This window comes from Rattus norvegicus, chromosome 3 (assembly GCF_036323735.1).
Source record: "Rattus norvegicus strain BN/NHsdMcwi chromosome 3, GRCr8, whole genome shotgun sequence".
NCBI classification, from domain to species: domain Eukaryota; kingdom Metazoa; phylum Chordata; class Mammalia; order Rodentia; family Muridae; genus Rattus; species Rattus norvegicus.
The window spans coordinates 159,820,647-159,836,717 of record NC_086021.1 but is presented as its reverse complement, the minus strand read 5'-3'; the positions used below and the strand labels follow the sequence as shown (position 1 = coordinate 159,836,717).

At 42.8% G+C, this 16,071-nt stretch overlaps 1 protein-coding gene and 1 pseudogene across 31 annotated transcripts in view; one reads left to right on the top strand and one right to left on the bottom strand.

Annotated features, from left to right (window-relative positions):
* The window catches only part of Galk1l1 (galactokinase 1 like 1), a 39,257-nt gene that overhangs the window by 8,150 nt on the left and 15,036 nt on the right, over positions 1-16,071 (top strand). For 18 of the 31 annotated variants that reach the window (XM_063285058.1, XM_063285054.1, XM_056985407.2 and 15 more), the window contains 3 exons: positions 8,250-11,344; positions 11,946-12,077; positions 12,373-16,002. In XM_063285058.1, the coding sequence (XP_063141128.1) occupies positions 12,065-12,077; positions 12,373-14,120 (1,761 nt within the window). In that variant the 5' untranslated portion in view covers positions 8,250-11,344; positions 11,946-12,064 and the 3' untranslated portion in view covers positions 14,121-16,002. The remainder of the gene's footprint in view (positions 1-8,249; positions 11,345-11,945; positions 12,078-12,372; positions 16,003-16,071) is intronic. The other 13 variants (XM_063285070.1, XM_063285074.1, XM_063285068.1 and 10 more) reach the window with 1 other exon arrangement.
* Galk1-ps4 (galactokinase 1, pseudogene 4) lies at positions 14,356-15,849 on the bottom strand (annotated as a pseudogene).

Genomic DNA, 16,071 nt, shown 5'->3' with positions numbered 1-16,071 from the left:
TAGCATGTGCATCCTGTACTTTAGGTCTAATATCTACCATAAGAATACCAAAGCTTGGCCCACAGAGAGCTAGTCTGCCAGGAGCACTCTCCCTCTTAAGCCCACACAACCCATAGGTGGGTCACCACTTTCTCTTCATTGACTGTCCAAGGAGAGACATGCCAGGATCTCACAGGGCACTGTAGCCACAGGATGGCCTAGGATAGGACTGTTTTGGGCTCCATCTAAGTCCAGAGCTGGGGCTGTCCCACAGCTCTCAAACCTAAAACTGGCTCTGAGAGAGATGGTCTCCCAGGAGCCCTCTCACTCCTAAGATCAAAGGTTCACAGTCCCACAGGAGGGACAAGCTCTAGTCAGAAACACCAAGACCAACTAACATCAGATGACAAGATGGGTGAGAGGCAAGTTCAAGAACCTAAGCAACAGAAACAAAGACTACTTGGTATCATTAGAACCTAGTTCTCCCACCACAGCAAATACTGGATATCCTAACACACTACAAAAGCAAGACTTAGATTTAAAATCACATCTCATGATGATTATAGAGGACTTTTAGAAGGATGCAAATAACTCCCTTAAAGAAATACAGGAGATCTCATATATTGCTGATGCCAAGAAGTGCATGCTGACAGGAGCCTGATATAGCTGTCTCCTGAGAGGCTCTGCCAGAGCATGATGAATACAGAGGCAGATGCTCAGAGCCAACCATGAACTGAGAATGGGGTCCCCATTGGAGGAGTTAGGGAAAGGACTGAAAGAGCTAAAGGCATTTGAAACCCCATAAGAACAACAATACCAACCAACCAGAGCTCTCAGGGACTAAATCACCATCCAAAGAGTACACATAGATAGACCCATGGCTCCAGCTGCATATGAAGCAGAGGATGGCCTTGTTGGGCATGAATGGGTGGAAAAGCCCTTGGTTCTGCCAAGACTCGATCCCCCAGTGTAAAAGAATGTGAGGGTGTTGAGGCAGGAAGGTGTGGATAGATGGGGAACACCTTCATAGAAGAAGGTGGAGGGGGAATGGGATGGGGGTTTATGAACGTGCAACCAGGAAAGGAGTTAACATTTGAAATATAAATAAAAATATCCAATAAAAATACTCAATAAAATTCTTGCAAACCAAATCCAAGAACACATCAAAATGATCACTCACCATGATCAAGAAGGCTTCATTCCAGGGATGCAAGAATGGTTAAATATATGGAAATCCATCAACATAATCTACTATATAAACAAACTCAAGGGAAAAAAAAACGTGATCATTTCATTAGATGCTGAGAAAGCATTTGACAAAATTCAACACCCCTTCATGATAAAAGTCTTGGAAAGATCAGGAATTCAAGGTCCATACCTAAACATAGTAAAAAGCAATATACAGCAAACCAGTAGCCAACATCAAACTAAATGGAGAGAAACTTGAAGCAATCCCACTAAAATCAGGGACTAGACAAGGCTGCCCACTCTCTTCCCACTTATTCAATATAGTACTTGAAATCCTAGCCAGAGCAATTAGACAACAGAAAGAGGTTGAAGGGATATAAATAGTCAACATATCACTATTTGCAAATGATACGATAGTATACTTAAGTGACCCCAAAGTTCCACCAGAGAACTTCCTACTGAAGTTGGTGAACAACTTCAGCAAAGTGGCTGTGTATAAAATCAACTCAAACAAATCAGTAGCTTTCCTCTACTCAAAGGATAAACAGGGTGAGAAAGAAATTAGGGAAATGACACCTTCACAATAGCCACAAATAATATAAAATACTTTGGTGTGACTCTAACCAAGCAAGAGAAAGATCTGTATGACAAGAACTTCAAGTCTCTGAAGAAAGAAACTGAAGAAGATCTCAGAAGATAGAAAGACCTCTCATGCTCATGGATTGGCAGGATTAATATAGTAAAAATGGCCATCTTGCTGAAAGCACTCTACAGATTCAATGCAATCCCCATCAAAATTCCAACTCAATTCTTCATAGAGTTAGAAAGAGATTTGTAAGTTCATTTGGAAAAGCAAAAAAAACCCAGGATAGTGAAAACTATTCTCAACAATAAAAGAACTTCTTGGGAAATCTCCATCCCTGTCTTCAGCCTGTATTACACAGCAATCACAATAAAACTCCATGGTATTGGTACAGAGACAGGCAGGTAGATCAGTGGAATAGAATTGAAGACCCAGAAATGAACCCACACACCTATGGTCGCTTGATCTTTGACAAAGGAGCTAAAACCATCCAGTGGAAAAAAGACAGCATTTTCAACAAATGGTGCTCATTCAACTGGAGGTCAGCATGTAGAAGAATGCAAATTGACTCATTCTTATCTCCTTGTACAAATTTCAAGTCCAAGTGGTTCAAAGACCTCCACATAAAACCACATACACTGAAACTAATAGAAGAGAAATGGGGAAGAGACTCATTCTTACCTCCTTGTACAAATTTCAGGTCCAAGTGGTTCAAAGACCTGCACATAAAACCACATACACTGAAACTAACAGAAGAGAAGTGGGAAAGAGCCTCAAGTACATAAGCACAGGGGAAAATTTCCTGAACAGAACACCAATGGTATATGCTCTAAGATCAAGAAGTGACAAATGGGACTTCATAAATTTACAACGTTACTGTAAGGAAAAGGACACTATCAATAGGACAAAATGCCAACCAATAGGTTGGGAAAAGGTCTTTACCAATCCTACATCAGATAGAGGACTAATATCTAATATATACAAATAACTCAAAAGTTAGACTCCAGAGAATCAAATAATCCTATTAAACATGGGGTACAGAGCTAAATAAAGAGTTCTCAAATGAGTAATACTGAAAGGTTGAGAAGCACCTAAAGAAATGTTCAACATCCTTAGTCATCAGGGAAATGCAAGTCAAAACAACCCTGAAATACACCTCACACCAGTCAGAATGGCTAAGATAAAAATCTCAGATGACAGTAGATGCTGGCGAGGATGTGGAGAAAGAGGAACACTCCTCCATTGTTGGTGGGATTGCAAGCTGGTAACCACTATGGAAATCAGTTTGGAGGTTCCTCAGAAAACTGGACATAGTAATGACTGAGGACCGAGTTATACCACTCCTGGGCATATACCCAAAAGATGCTCCAATATATAACAAGGACACATATTACACTATGTTCATAGCAGCCTTATTTGTAATAGTCAGAAGCTGGAAAGAACCCAGATGTTCTTCAACAGAGGAATGGATACAGAAAATGTTGTACATTTACATAATGGAGTACTACTCAGCTATTACAAGCGGTGACTACATGAAATTCTTAGGCAAATGGATGGGGCTAGAAAATATCCTGAGTGTGGTAATCCAGTTACAAAACACACAAATGGTATGCACTCACTGATAAGTGGATATTAGCCCCAAAGCTTGGAATACCTAAGAAAAAAAATCACAGATTATATGAAGCCCAAGAAGAAGGAAGATCAAAATGTGCATGCTTCATTCCTTCTTAGAAGTGAGAACAAACAGTCAAGGGAGAAATACAGGGGCAAAGAGTGGAGCAGAGACGGAAGGAAAGGTCACCCAGATACTGCCCCACCTGGGGATCCCTCCCATATGCAGCCACCAAACCCTGTCACTGTTGCTGATAACAAGAAGTGCTTGCTGACAGGAGCCTAGTATGGCTGTCTCCTGAGAGGCTCTGCCAGAGCCCTACTGATACAGATGAGGATGGTTGCAGCTAATCCTTGGACTGAACAAGGAAACTTTAATGGAGGATTTAGAGAAAAGACTGAAGGAGCTGAAGGGGTTTGCAATCCCATAGGAAGAACAACAATATCACAAAACCCCACCAGAGCTCCCAGGGATTAAACCACCAACCAATGAGTACACATGGAGGGACCCATGAGCCCAGCCACATATGTATCAGAGGATGATATTGTCCAATATCAATAGGAGGACAAGCCCTTGGTCCTGTGAATGCTCATTTCCCCAGTGCAGGGGAATGCCAGGGCATTGCGTTGTGAGTGGGTGGGTGGGAGTGGAAGCATCCTCATAGAATTAGGAAGAGAGGTTATGAGAGAGAGGGGAAAAGGGGATAACATTTGAAATGTAAATACATAAAATATTCAAGAAAAATAAAATAAAAAACCCCCAAAACTTTGAAGAGTTTACCTCAGGAAACACCCACAGGTGTATGATGACATGGTGATTGTTGCCTTTTCTTTGAAATCCACACTTAGTATTTCATCAAGTTTGATGATGTTAAGAATAAATTTGTTACTTGAATTTTCTTTCTCCCTTAAAGCAAAGTCCCTATCACTAAAAAGCAGAGGAACATTCAAAAGGCCAAGATAGTATCGGGAAGGCCTTCAGATTGTGCTCCTGAACATCTGTTGGTCCCAGTGTTTACCCTAATTCACACCCTTGCACTGCCTCTGCAGATACCCCTGAGCATCCCTTTGCATAGAGGAAGAGCTGAGTTCAGTGGACTTCCTCACTAGAAAAGTACCTCAATACCTAGAGCGGTCGTTTTGAGTCTGAGCTCTTCTTGCTGTCAGTGGTCACACACAGTTTGAAGTTAGTGAATATGTGCTTGTCAATCATTCCTCAGAGCTGATGCTCCTCTCTGCACATCATGTTTTTGAGATGAGACCTGAGTCCAATGTAGGTGGCCAGTTTTGTCTGGGAATGTCCTCTTTAGCATACCCTGGGTAGGAGCCAACTGTCCCTCAGGCAGCCCCTTCCTACATCACCTGACAGCCCAAAGGACCCCCTTTTCAGAGACAGTGGGACGTTGGGAGTTTTGCTGGGGTGTCTTTACAACCTTACTGTCTATTGTGGTCACAGTTTCACTGCTAGTTGAACTTCTTCATGTTTAATTCTTTGCCATTACAGGTTTTAATTTGGATGCTTTAAGGCATCTCTGACTTTCTGTATTTAGGGAACTCAGTAAGTATGGGTTGATTGAGATCTGGGTTCCCTTTAGAATTCTGCAGAAATCCTTGTTGTATTTTCATTAGGGCTCAGTCATGGTTGCTAAGCCATGACTTCAGCTGCATATGGCCTTGTTGGGCACCAATGGGAGAATAAGTCCTCAGTCCTGCCAAGGCTGCCCCCCCACGTCCCCCAGTTTAGGGGAATGTCAGGGCAGAGAGGCAGGAAGGGGGGTGGATGGGGAGGGAGAACACCCTCATAGAAGAAGGGCGGATGGGATAGGGGGTTTATGGACAGGAAATCGGGAAAGGGAATAGCATTCGAGATGTAAATAAAAAATATCCAATTAAAAAAAGTAAAAAAAGGGACATTTAAGCTCTAGGGACAGGAGTTCTGACATACAGTTTGGCATACAGTAAAAATCTCCTTTTTGATTATTGAATTCTCTGTATCTCTGAAAGGTAGCTGTGTATTCACTAAAATTTAGAGGTTCTAGATGTCAGTTGAGGCATATGCTATGTGCCTCTACACCTTGTACAAAGAGTATTCAGGGGTTCCCTAACTGCCCTTGACCCTGGACCCTTGAAAGGGGGTGATTTTGGTGGAGAAAGCTCAGGCAATCCCTATGATGGCTATGGACCTGGGGATGGAAATGGTGGATATGGTAGCAAAGCGTTTAAACATAGAACAGAAACAGACTGCAGTTCTTAATTTTTTTTATTTTTATTTTTTTAAATTTATTTAATACTTAATAATAATTCTTTGGTTTCCGGGCAAACATCCCCCTCCCCCCTCCCCTTCCTTATGGGTGTTCCCCTCCCAACCCTCCCCCCATTGCCGCCCTCCCCCCAACAGTCTAGTTCACTGGGGGTTCACAGACTGCAGTTCTTAGCAAGAGAAAGAATGTTGTCGGGAAAGCTGCAGGACGCTTTGAGACAGTGGTCCGAAATGAACTAGAGGAACTGTAAAAATCTCCACAGAAGGTCTGAGGATCCATAGTCAGAAAAGTTAGTGCAGCTTAGATAGGGAACCCTTCTTCAAGACTGTCATAGCTATGGTTTGCAAAAATACAGCTGTTGATTAATGCACTATGATGCCAGTTAGATACACATTCCTTAGGTCTTCATCTGTTGTAGTTTTGTCTTTCTCTCCTCATTACATCAGGTATAACTTGCTCTATGTATTATGGTAATGATACCAGGACTAAACATTAAAGAATTTGTTAATTTAAAAGTTTTAGAAGTTTACAGCATTAAAAAGGTTAATAATCACTGGCTCTTAAGTTTGCCTGAGCACCTGCAAATCTCTACGAAGCCCAAGGAGCAGATAGAGCTCTCTTAGCTAAGATGAACTAACATCTGACACTGGCTTCAGATTAAACTTCACCATAGGGGAAACTGTTCTTTTCTGCTGATTTTTACCAGACAAAAGTCAAAAGTTTCTAGTCTCTTTATGGAGTTTGGTTATGGGTTAAAAATTTTTATATGGTACTCAAAGAGCTTCATTTCAAAATGTAAATTTTTAAGTTTCAAGCCTTAAAGCGATCAATAGTCAGTAACCTTGAAGACCATCAAGTCCTTTAAAATGTTCAGAAATATATTAAAGTCATGCTAAATACTGAGGCAGATAATTTCAAAATTAATCTTTGTTTAGTCTCCTGTTTTGTGTTTGAAAGGTACATATGAAATAGCTCTCTAGGAAGAGACAAAGGTTTTAACTCAGATCTGCTAGGTAGGTACACGAACCCACCAAACCAATCAGAGATCTGCTGAATATGGCATTTAATATGTTTAAATTTACCACAACAGACAGAAACTCCTGAATCTTAACAGTGACTTCCCCCAAGGTCTCCGTGAAGATATGGGAACAATGACAAAGGGCACCACCAGGATTGTGGTCTGATAACCAATGGGCATAAATGTCGCAATGTTTTGCCTGCTGCCAGAGCTTGGTGTAAACTGTGGACAAACAGAGGACAACTGGAAAATTGATTGACGTGTGTTGAGAAAACAAAGTGAGGTCAATCTCTCCTAAGTTACTCCTCTATAGGAAAAAGCTACTTATGTTCTAGGCCTAATGGCCAAAGACTGCCTCTGCCCTTGGTGCCATAGAGACACAGGAGCCTGTGATAACTCTCTTGGTTATAAGATATGGACTAGTCACTGTCATTTTAATTGGTACACAGGTCAATTAAATTATAATTTATCCTTCAGCTCTTTGGTCACATGGACTGCTCAATTACTTAACAGCTTAACAGCTAAAAGGAAAAACAAATTTAAAAAATGCAAAACAAAAACAACGGGGGAAAAAAAAAAGAAACAGGGAACTAGCTCCTTACCGTAGTAATCTACTCCTTACTACCACTGTGATATTAATAAGGGTAAACAGCTTTGCCTTTCCCACATGCTTTTACTAAATGACTGCTCTCAAATAATCAATTAGATATATCACATACTAAATTATTGGTTGGAAAAATATAAAATTTGAACTCACTTAAGGTCTGAGAAAAATGTTTATGGAAAGCGGTTGAGGTTGATAAATGCAAGTAATGAAAAGTAGAGGATGTAAAGCAACTTGGATGGTGATTTAAAAATAAAAAAATGCTCCAGATGAAAGATGTTTAAAGTTGGTAATTGCAAGTTATGATCATTAGCGGTTCTAAAAGGATGTTTTAAGGCATATGAAGTTATAGAGATATAAGAAATGGTTTAAGGAATAAAGTCTAGATAGACTTCTGGATTGACAGGAAAATGCCCTGTGGCTTTTAAGCCTAAATCTTTTAATAGCTCTCAAAGGCACACGTCTACTCCTATTTTATAACAATCACCTGTTAACTACTTTTTTCTAAAATACGGATTTCCATACAATGGTAAAAACTGATGTCCATCCTTTTGTAAACCAAAGTTAACATAAGCTTCAGGAAATCAAGAGACTTAAAAGGTGGATTTGCCTAACACAGATTAAGTGGACTCCAGATAAGCATCCCTGCTTTTTCTTAAAAATGGGATTTTCCCCTTGGTCTTGGGATTCCTTACCTTCCTCAACTACTAGACAATTCAATTTCTGTTGCGAGTCTGCACTCATCTCAGCACATTCTCACCTGGCTGACAGACTCCACCCAGGGATCACCTGTGGGACCGCTGAACTCGGGACTTGCTAAAAGCTGATGTTAACCAGTCCAGCCACTGCAACTGCTCCTCTTTCATCTGCATCAGCTTCTGATAAATCCCCCATTGCCCAGTCTTTGCCTAGCATCTCAGCCTTCCTGGGTCCCTGTGTATGTTCTAATGTCAGCAGGAAACAGATACAGACAAGCAATCTGACATCCATTGTCCCACTTTACAGGCTGAAATGCTAGGTCACAAAGGAACTCCCCTGGGCACACACTGTGAAAACGACCCCTCTTCATGGTCCTGTTCGTCTTGATGGCTCTGAAAATAGATGCAACACAATGCTGGATTCATCATTCTCATCAGAAGTTTGACCCCTGGAATCAGCAATGGGTCTGTCATCAGACAACGCTCCCAGGACTGGTAAAAATCAGACTAGTAAAAGACTCTAGGGATGAGTTTTCTATTTCGTATTTCACCAGAGGGGTCAAGGGCACCACAAGAAAATCCACAGAATAAAAATCCTGAGGTCATAGAGCCTCAGAGAGACTTGACTGCCAATCAATCAGGGAACCTGTACGAGGCTGACCTAGGCACTTGGCACATATGTTATGGTTGTACTGCTTGGTCTTCTTGAGGGACCCCTAACAGTGGGAGCACAGGCTGCATTTGACTCTTTTACCTGCATTTGGGCTCCTTTCCTCTAACTGTGTTGCCTTGCCTAGACTTAATATGAGGGAGGGTGCAACTTGATATGCCATATTTGGTTGATATCCCTGGGGGATGGGGCTGCGGTTTTCTGAAGAGATCAGGAGTGGGCTGTGGGATTGTGCAAAAGGACTTGGAGAAAAAGAGGGAGAGGAAACTATAGTTAGGGTGTAATCTATGACAGAAGAATTAATAAGAATGCAATACTAGGTAGGGAAGGGACTACTCAAGGATTTAAACAAGAGTCTGCAGGGACATTCCACAGTTTAACCAACACTGAAGTCCTTTAGGTTGAATCAGGTTGAGTTCATATTAGTGCAGATCCTAAACCAATAGTGTTAATGGGTAAGGTGGAGAGGCAGGGAGTAAGGGAAGAGGATGGGAGAAAAATGTGGGGTTTAAAGGCAGGCAGATTTTCAAACACTGACTCTACAATGCAAAGAACCAGGACTTGACAGTCAATCTGAATCTAGGTGTGACAAACAGTCTCCATGAGCCTCCGGAGGAATCAGGTATGAAAACAGATGGATTTTAAAGTGTTGGATGCCAGTCTGAGACATGATCCATTTTTATTTCACAGCAATGTTGGCCCCATTGAGTTGTAGAAGTTCTATCACTGTCTTACATAAGGTTTTATTTCTGTGACCAGACACCACGATCAGACCAACTCTTATGAAAGAAAAGATTTAATTGTGGCTGGCTTACAGTTCAGTACTTAGTCCATTGTCACCATGCAGCATTGGACATACAGACAGTCATAGTGCTGGACTGCTAGCTGAGAGATCTATATCTGGATTGTAGGCCGCAAGAAAGAGACAATAAGCCACTACTCCTAGCTTGAGGTTTGGGGATATCAAAGTCCACTCTCAGTAAATACCTCCTCAATGAACACCATGGTTACTTCAACAAGTCACATCTGCTAAGAGTGCCATTGCTTATGGGCCTTTGGGGGTCAACTGAGTCAGACACTCACACTGAAACTTATACACAATCGAAGATGGGGATATGGGGAAGCACTCTGTGGAAACTAATTCTGGACATTACAAAGCAGCAATACCCTTCAGTAAGCATGTTCTAAAAACCTGGATACCCTGCTTCATATGTGTTCCAACTGTATATGGTAAGAGGCAGAGAGCAAAGCTATGGACTACCTCAGGATAGAAGTAAGTGAAGGAGACCACAGTCACTGTTTCTATCTCCCATATAGATCTTTCAATTGCTTGGTTAGAATCAAACGGAGGTATTTTGTGTTATTTGGGACTATTGTGAAGGGTGTCATTTCCCTAATTTCTTTCTCAGCATGGTTATCCTTTGAATATTGGAAGGCTACTGATTTGTTTGAGTTAATTTTATACCCAGCCACATTGCTAAAGTTGTTTGTCAGGCTTAGTAGTTCTCTGGTGGAACTTTTGTGGTCACTTAAGTATACTAATCTGCAAATAGTGATATGTTGACTACTTACATCCCTTCGACCTCTTTCTGTTATCTAATTGCTCTGGCTAGGATTTCAAGTACTATATTGAATAGGTGGGAAGAGAGTGGGCAGCCTTGTCTAGTCCCTGATTTTAGTGGAATTGCTTCACGTTTCTCTCCATTAAGTTTAATGTTAGCTACTGGTTTGGTGTATATGGATTTTACTGTGCTTAGGTATGTGCCTTGAATTCCTGATCTTTCCAGGATTTAATCATGAAGGGATGTTGAATTTTGTCAAATGCTTTTTCAGTGTCCAATGAAATGATCATATGGTTTTTACCTTTGAGTTTGTTTATATAGTGGATTATGTTGATGGTTTTCCATATATTGAAGTATCCCTGCATACCTTAGATGAAGTCTACTTGATCATGATGGATGATCGTTTTGATGTGTTCTCGGTTTTGGGTTGGATGAATTTTATTGAGAATTTTTGCGTCAATATTCATAAGGGAAATTGGTCTGAAGTTCTCTTTCTTTGTTGGGTCTTTTTGTGGTTTAGGTTTAAGTGTAATTGTGGCTTCTTAGAAGAAATTTGGTAGTGCTCTGTCCGTTTCAATGTTGTGGAATAATTTGGACAGTATTGGTTTGTGGTCTTTTATGAAGGTCTGATAGAATTCTGCACTATCTGTTCCTGGGTTCTTTTCGGTTGGGAGACTTTTAATGACTGCTTCTATTTCTTTAGGAGTTATGGGGTTGTTTCAATGGTTTATTTGTCCCTGATTTAACTTGGTGTTTGAGACTAAAACTGCAATGGGGAACCCCAACCTTCCCAGCAAATCCCTCATACCCCGAGTCTAAATAAAGCTCTCTCTTCATTAAGGTGCCTATAGTCTCATCATTGGTCTCAGTGAAATGAACAGCACAAGGTAGAAGCCTTTGATGCTAAGAAGTATGATAAGCCAGTGTGGGTTATGCCTGCTCTGAGTGGTCACTAATGCTGTGATGTCACAGAGAGCCATTGTGAGAAATGACCAACAGCTGATCATATAACTCACTGTCTGGGCTGTTTTGTGTCTTTCTGTGTGGAGCGTTCGTTGGTGTTGGACTGTGGGACTTGGAGACTGGTGATCGGACTGAAATTGGTGTTTGGATTGGATTTGGACTTCGGTGATTGGATTTCGACATTGATCATCAGCTATACTTGTTTATGTGAGTTTATTCATCTGCAGGTTTTATTTACAGTTTCCCCTTCTTGGTTTTGTTTAATTTATTTCATTTTGTTTCCCGGATTAATATCCATTTCTTTTACTTCCTTTGTTCCTTCCTTCTTTCTCTCATTTTCCCATTTTTCTTCTTTCTTTATTGCTTTCTCTCTCCTTCAGTTTCGGTTGGTCTTCTTGTTCTATGGAGACTGTGTTTCGTTGTTTGACTTGGCCAACTAGGAACTTTTTCTGTAGATCATGGTAGCCTCAAATTCAGAGATTTGTCAGTCTTGCCTCCTGAGTGCTGTGATGAATTTTGGGACGAAACCTGAGTAGCACCCTGCTTGGCCAACATCCATATTTATTTTCCTGACATTCTTTTACTTTGTTACTTTGTGTTACTCTATAGCTCATGCTACCTGTTATCCTCCATTCTCCTCATTGTTCACTTTTCCTTTAGCCCTGCCACAAAACACCAAGATACTGCCTATGAGGAAAAATGTGTTATTTGTCTCTGTTGGGATGTGTTATTCCCCATATAACACAGTGACTTCAAAGTGCATCCATTTCCAGAAAAAGAATTGACAAATTGTGATTCTTAATCCTAGGTGTTGTGGTACTTTTGCCCCCATCTCGTGTATATACTGGGGCAGCTTGAATCCCAAGCCTTTCTGGGTAAGGCTATCTTGATCAAATGTGACCTTTAACTCTGTGCTTTCCCTTCATAATGGATGCCTTAGGTAAGTTCGTCAATGTGTTCTCCTTTGAAATGGGGATCCTTGTTCTCCTGTAGAATTTGTTGTCTTCCATTGCCCTTGCTTTCTTTCTGCTCTGAGCTTTCTTCTTTCCATCCACTGTGTTTGTCTTTGGTTTGTTCTGATTTCCCTGTGCTTTCATGGCAGAGCCAAACTTTTCTTTGGGGATATCTCTGACTTTTAATTTTAGAATCTCTAGCATTAAGCTTTCCTAAGTAGCTAATTTTAATTTCCTAGGTAGTTCTAATTTGTTTTTTTCTGCCATCTTTACTCTCTGTAGCTCCTGGTGACTCTGACCAAGAGAAGGGAAGTTTGATAATGTCAAATGTACTCAGGGCCAGTGACCATGAAAGAAACATCCTGGCACAGGATTACTTTATCATGGGCATTCTAGATAAAGGTGCATTTGCACAAGTCAAGGTGGCTCTCCACCTTACTACTCGGACACTGGTAGCCATCAAAATATTGGAAAAGGGCAAAAATAAAAAATCCCAAGTTGTGTCCGAGATTGATCTCATGAGATCGCTATACCACAGGCATATAATACAGCTTCTCCAGGTGATCGAATGCAGTCACAAAACATTTCTTGTGATGGAATTGGCAGGCAAAGGATCCCTGCAGAAATACATCAACAAGTATGGGCATCTGGATGAGGGAGAGGCAAAGAGTATATTTCTTGAGCTATGCTTGGCCATCGACTATATTCATAGCCAGAATATTGCCCACCGTGACATCAAGGCTGAAAATGTCTTATTGGATTGGGAGGGGCATGTGAAACTTGCTGACTTTGGTTTAAGCAAAAGACTGGAATCTGGGGAAAAGAGCAACGGCTTTTGTGGCACAGCACAATATTCTGCTCCTGAAGTGTTCCTTCACACACCATATGATGCCATCGTCAGTGACATGTGGAGCTTAGGGGTCCTCCTCCATTATTTAGTTATCGGATTCCTTCCATTTAGAGAAAAAGGGTTCTACAAGATAAAGTATGAAATCCTATCCTGGAGTGGTTGTATCCCATATTACTTATCGCCGGACCTTCACAACGCTTTGAAGAGATTAATGACAAAAGACCCCACAATGAGACCATCCATTAAAGAAATATTGGCCCACCCATGGCTGTGCCATAATCAAGACTCATTGAGCTGCTCATACGAAATACCTAGACAGCCTGAGCCCAACATTGCTTTCTCAATGTATTTAATGGGCTGTAACATTCAAGAGCTCAGAGATGCTTTGAGGAAACGTATATATAACCAGGTAATGGCCACTTACCTGCTAATAAAAAAAAAGCCTGGCTCTCAGCTCCAGTTGTATCATGATGGAGGGCAGGGTGGTTCTCTGGACCCTGCTCAGCCTGCAAGGAGGTTAACAAGTGCCCCGAACCGTCCTACTTTCTCTTTGCACACTCTCTCTGATGGAGATGGGAGGAAAGGGTGTAAGAGGAGGCATAGTATGCCTCCCTCCATTTCTTCACTTAAGAGTAGCTTCCAGAAAAACACCTTCCCACTGCAGAAGCTTGTGCCTCACTTTGGAAAGGGGGCATTTAGAGAGAAGGAGAACAGCATCAATAACACAACTTCACCATCAAGGAGAGGAAAGGCAACAACAACAAGAACAACATCATCATCAACAACAACAAAGACCTCATTAGGAACCAGTTGGTCACTGTTCACACCCTCACAAACCCCAACCTTTGAAAACACAGCAGATGTGGCTAATGAGAGCTCGAAGTCTACAGACAAAAGTAGCAGCACATTCTCTTGTGGGTCTACGATCAGGAGTCCCTTCCCCAGTAAGAAGATCAAGGAAGAGAATCCAGGCACGGAACACTTACAAGACATCACCTCAGACTCCAGGGAAGCAGACCATCAGGAGCAACTCCAAAGGCAGCACCAGGGTGTGCCCAGAGTCCCTCTGAGAAGGTTGGGCTGGAAGGGCCTGAAGAAGAGGATTTTCAAAGCCTTAAGAAGCTTGTGTTGCTGCCTCCCAGTGACAAATAGCAAAATCATGGCAGTCAACGAAGAGTGACAGTGACAAATAGCAAAATCATGGCAGTCAACGAAGAGTGCTTCAGTGATTCAGGCTAAGACAAGTAGATGGGGAGTGATATGGAAAGATGCACTCTCTTGCTGCTTCTCCCCTTAAAATAGTCTCAGCATGCACATTGAGGAGTTTGGCGACGTTATATCTATCGTGCCAGAGAGAAAATCCCATCCTGTCCTCCGTTATATGAGTAGTCCTCCAAAACTTGAGCTACCTGTACACAGCAAAAGATAGTGGCCCATCCTTTCTAGGCAAGGATGCTGGAGAAGGTTGGTAAAGGGATCCAAGGTGCACTCCGGAGGAACCATCCTGAGGGCCCATGTCAGCACAGGGCCAGCACAGTCAAGCATAAATCCTGTAGATTTACCTTTTTCATTTTCATTCATTCTTTCTTTTTTAACAACAGTAAGAGGCACGCGTTTATCAAATACCCAGTTATAGGAGGAGGATGCCTGAAGCAGAACTGCAGTTCACACAGGCTGCCTCTGCTTTATGCCTGTGTGAACGTCACTGGCAGGGACACCTTTCAAGCTCAGGAACTGGGCTCCATCGGCAGCATGAGAGAGGTAGAAGGTGGCTGTCCCACTGTCCTGCTCCTGTATGTGATGCATGACAAGGAGGGCAGCAGAGGCCTCCAGCAATGTGACAGTGCAGCCACCAAAGCCAACGCCTGTCATGCAACAGCCATAAATCCCAGGCACCGAGACCGCAGCCTCAACCAATTGGTCCAGCTCGGGACAGCTCAACCCATAGACATCCCTGAGTGAATAGTGATTCTCCACCATGATACACCCAAAGGCCGTGTAGTCTCCTCGGCTCAGAGCAGCTGCTGCCTGGGCTGTTCTCCAGATCTTGCCTACCATGTGCCAGGCCTGCCAGCTCTCCTTGCACATCAGCTCCCTTCCTGCCTCAAGCTCCTCCATCCACATGTATGGAAGCCTCTCCTTGCCCAGGGCCTGGACCACTTCTTCACATTTACACCAATGAATCTGGTACTTTCTGGAGCCCAGGGGTTTGGAGGACATTGAAGTTTGTGTTGAGCACAACCAATTTGGGGTCTGACAGTAGTGCCAGACTTGTTTCTGGGACCTGCAGTCAATGAGTAGCACATAGCCTTTCTGCCACAGCAGTTCATTGATGAGTTGGTCCATGAAGCCACAGGATGCCCCTGCAAAACTGTGCTCAGCCCGTTGTCACACCTGAACCCTGGCAGCTATTGCCCCTGAGTCTGGGCAGAGCTGCTGGGGGAAGGTGTACCTGGTCACTTCTAGGGAAGCTGAGCTGGAAAGTCCAACCCCTTGGAGCACTGAGCTGACCGCCACTGCACTGAAGCCAGAGAGGGGGTAAAAGCTGGGTAATATTGAATCATTCCCTTGACATAATTGTCCCACTGTGGGTTTCCTGGCTCCAAGGACCACTCTGCTGAGGGCTGTGGGGATAGCAGTCACTGGGACTCATCTGCATCTTTGGAAACTGTGAGGAGAGAAAGAAGCCCATCTGCACACGGGCTGCCCACTAGCGAGGTCACAAGCTCCACAGCCATGGGCAGCACCAGGACCTGGTTGTATTCCCTGTGCTCCCGATGTAGTTGTCATGGCCAGGTGCCAACACTGTCAGCTCATGTTTGGCTCCTAACTCATCCATGAAGGCCCGCCAAGTCCTTGGCCAGCAGCTCTACAACCCAGGGCAAACTCCAAACAGCCATGATGCTCATCTGCAGCTCAAACACCGTCCCCCGTGGGATGCTGGAGTTCTACTGAGAAGTTTTGTGTCTGCTTCAAGTGACCTTTGAAGCCTTCTGGTCCCTGGAGGACGATAGCGGAGAGTGGAGAGGAGCCTGCTGAGGATGCAGGAAGGAGAGAGCCAGGTAGGAATTTTAGGTGGCTGTGTGTTAGGTAGGGGGGAGCTCTGTCCATATCACAAGCTTAAATTAGAG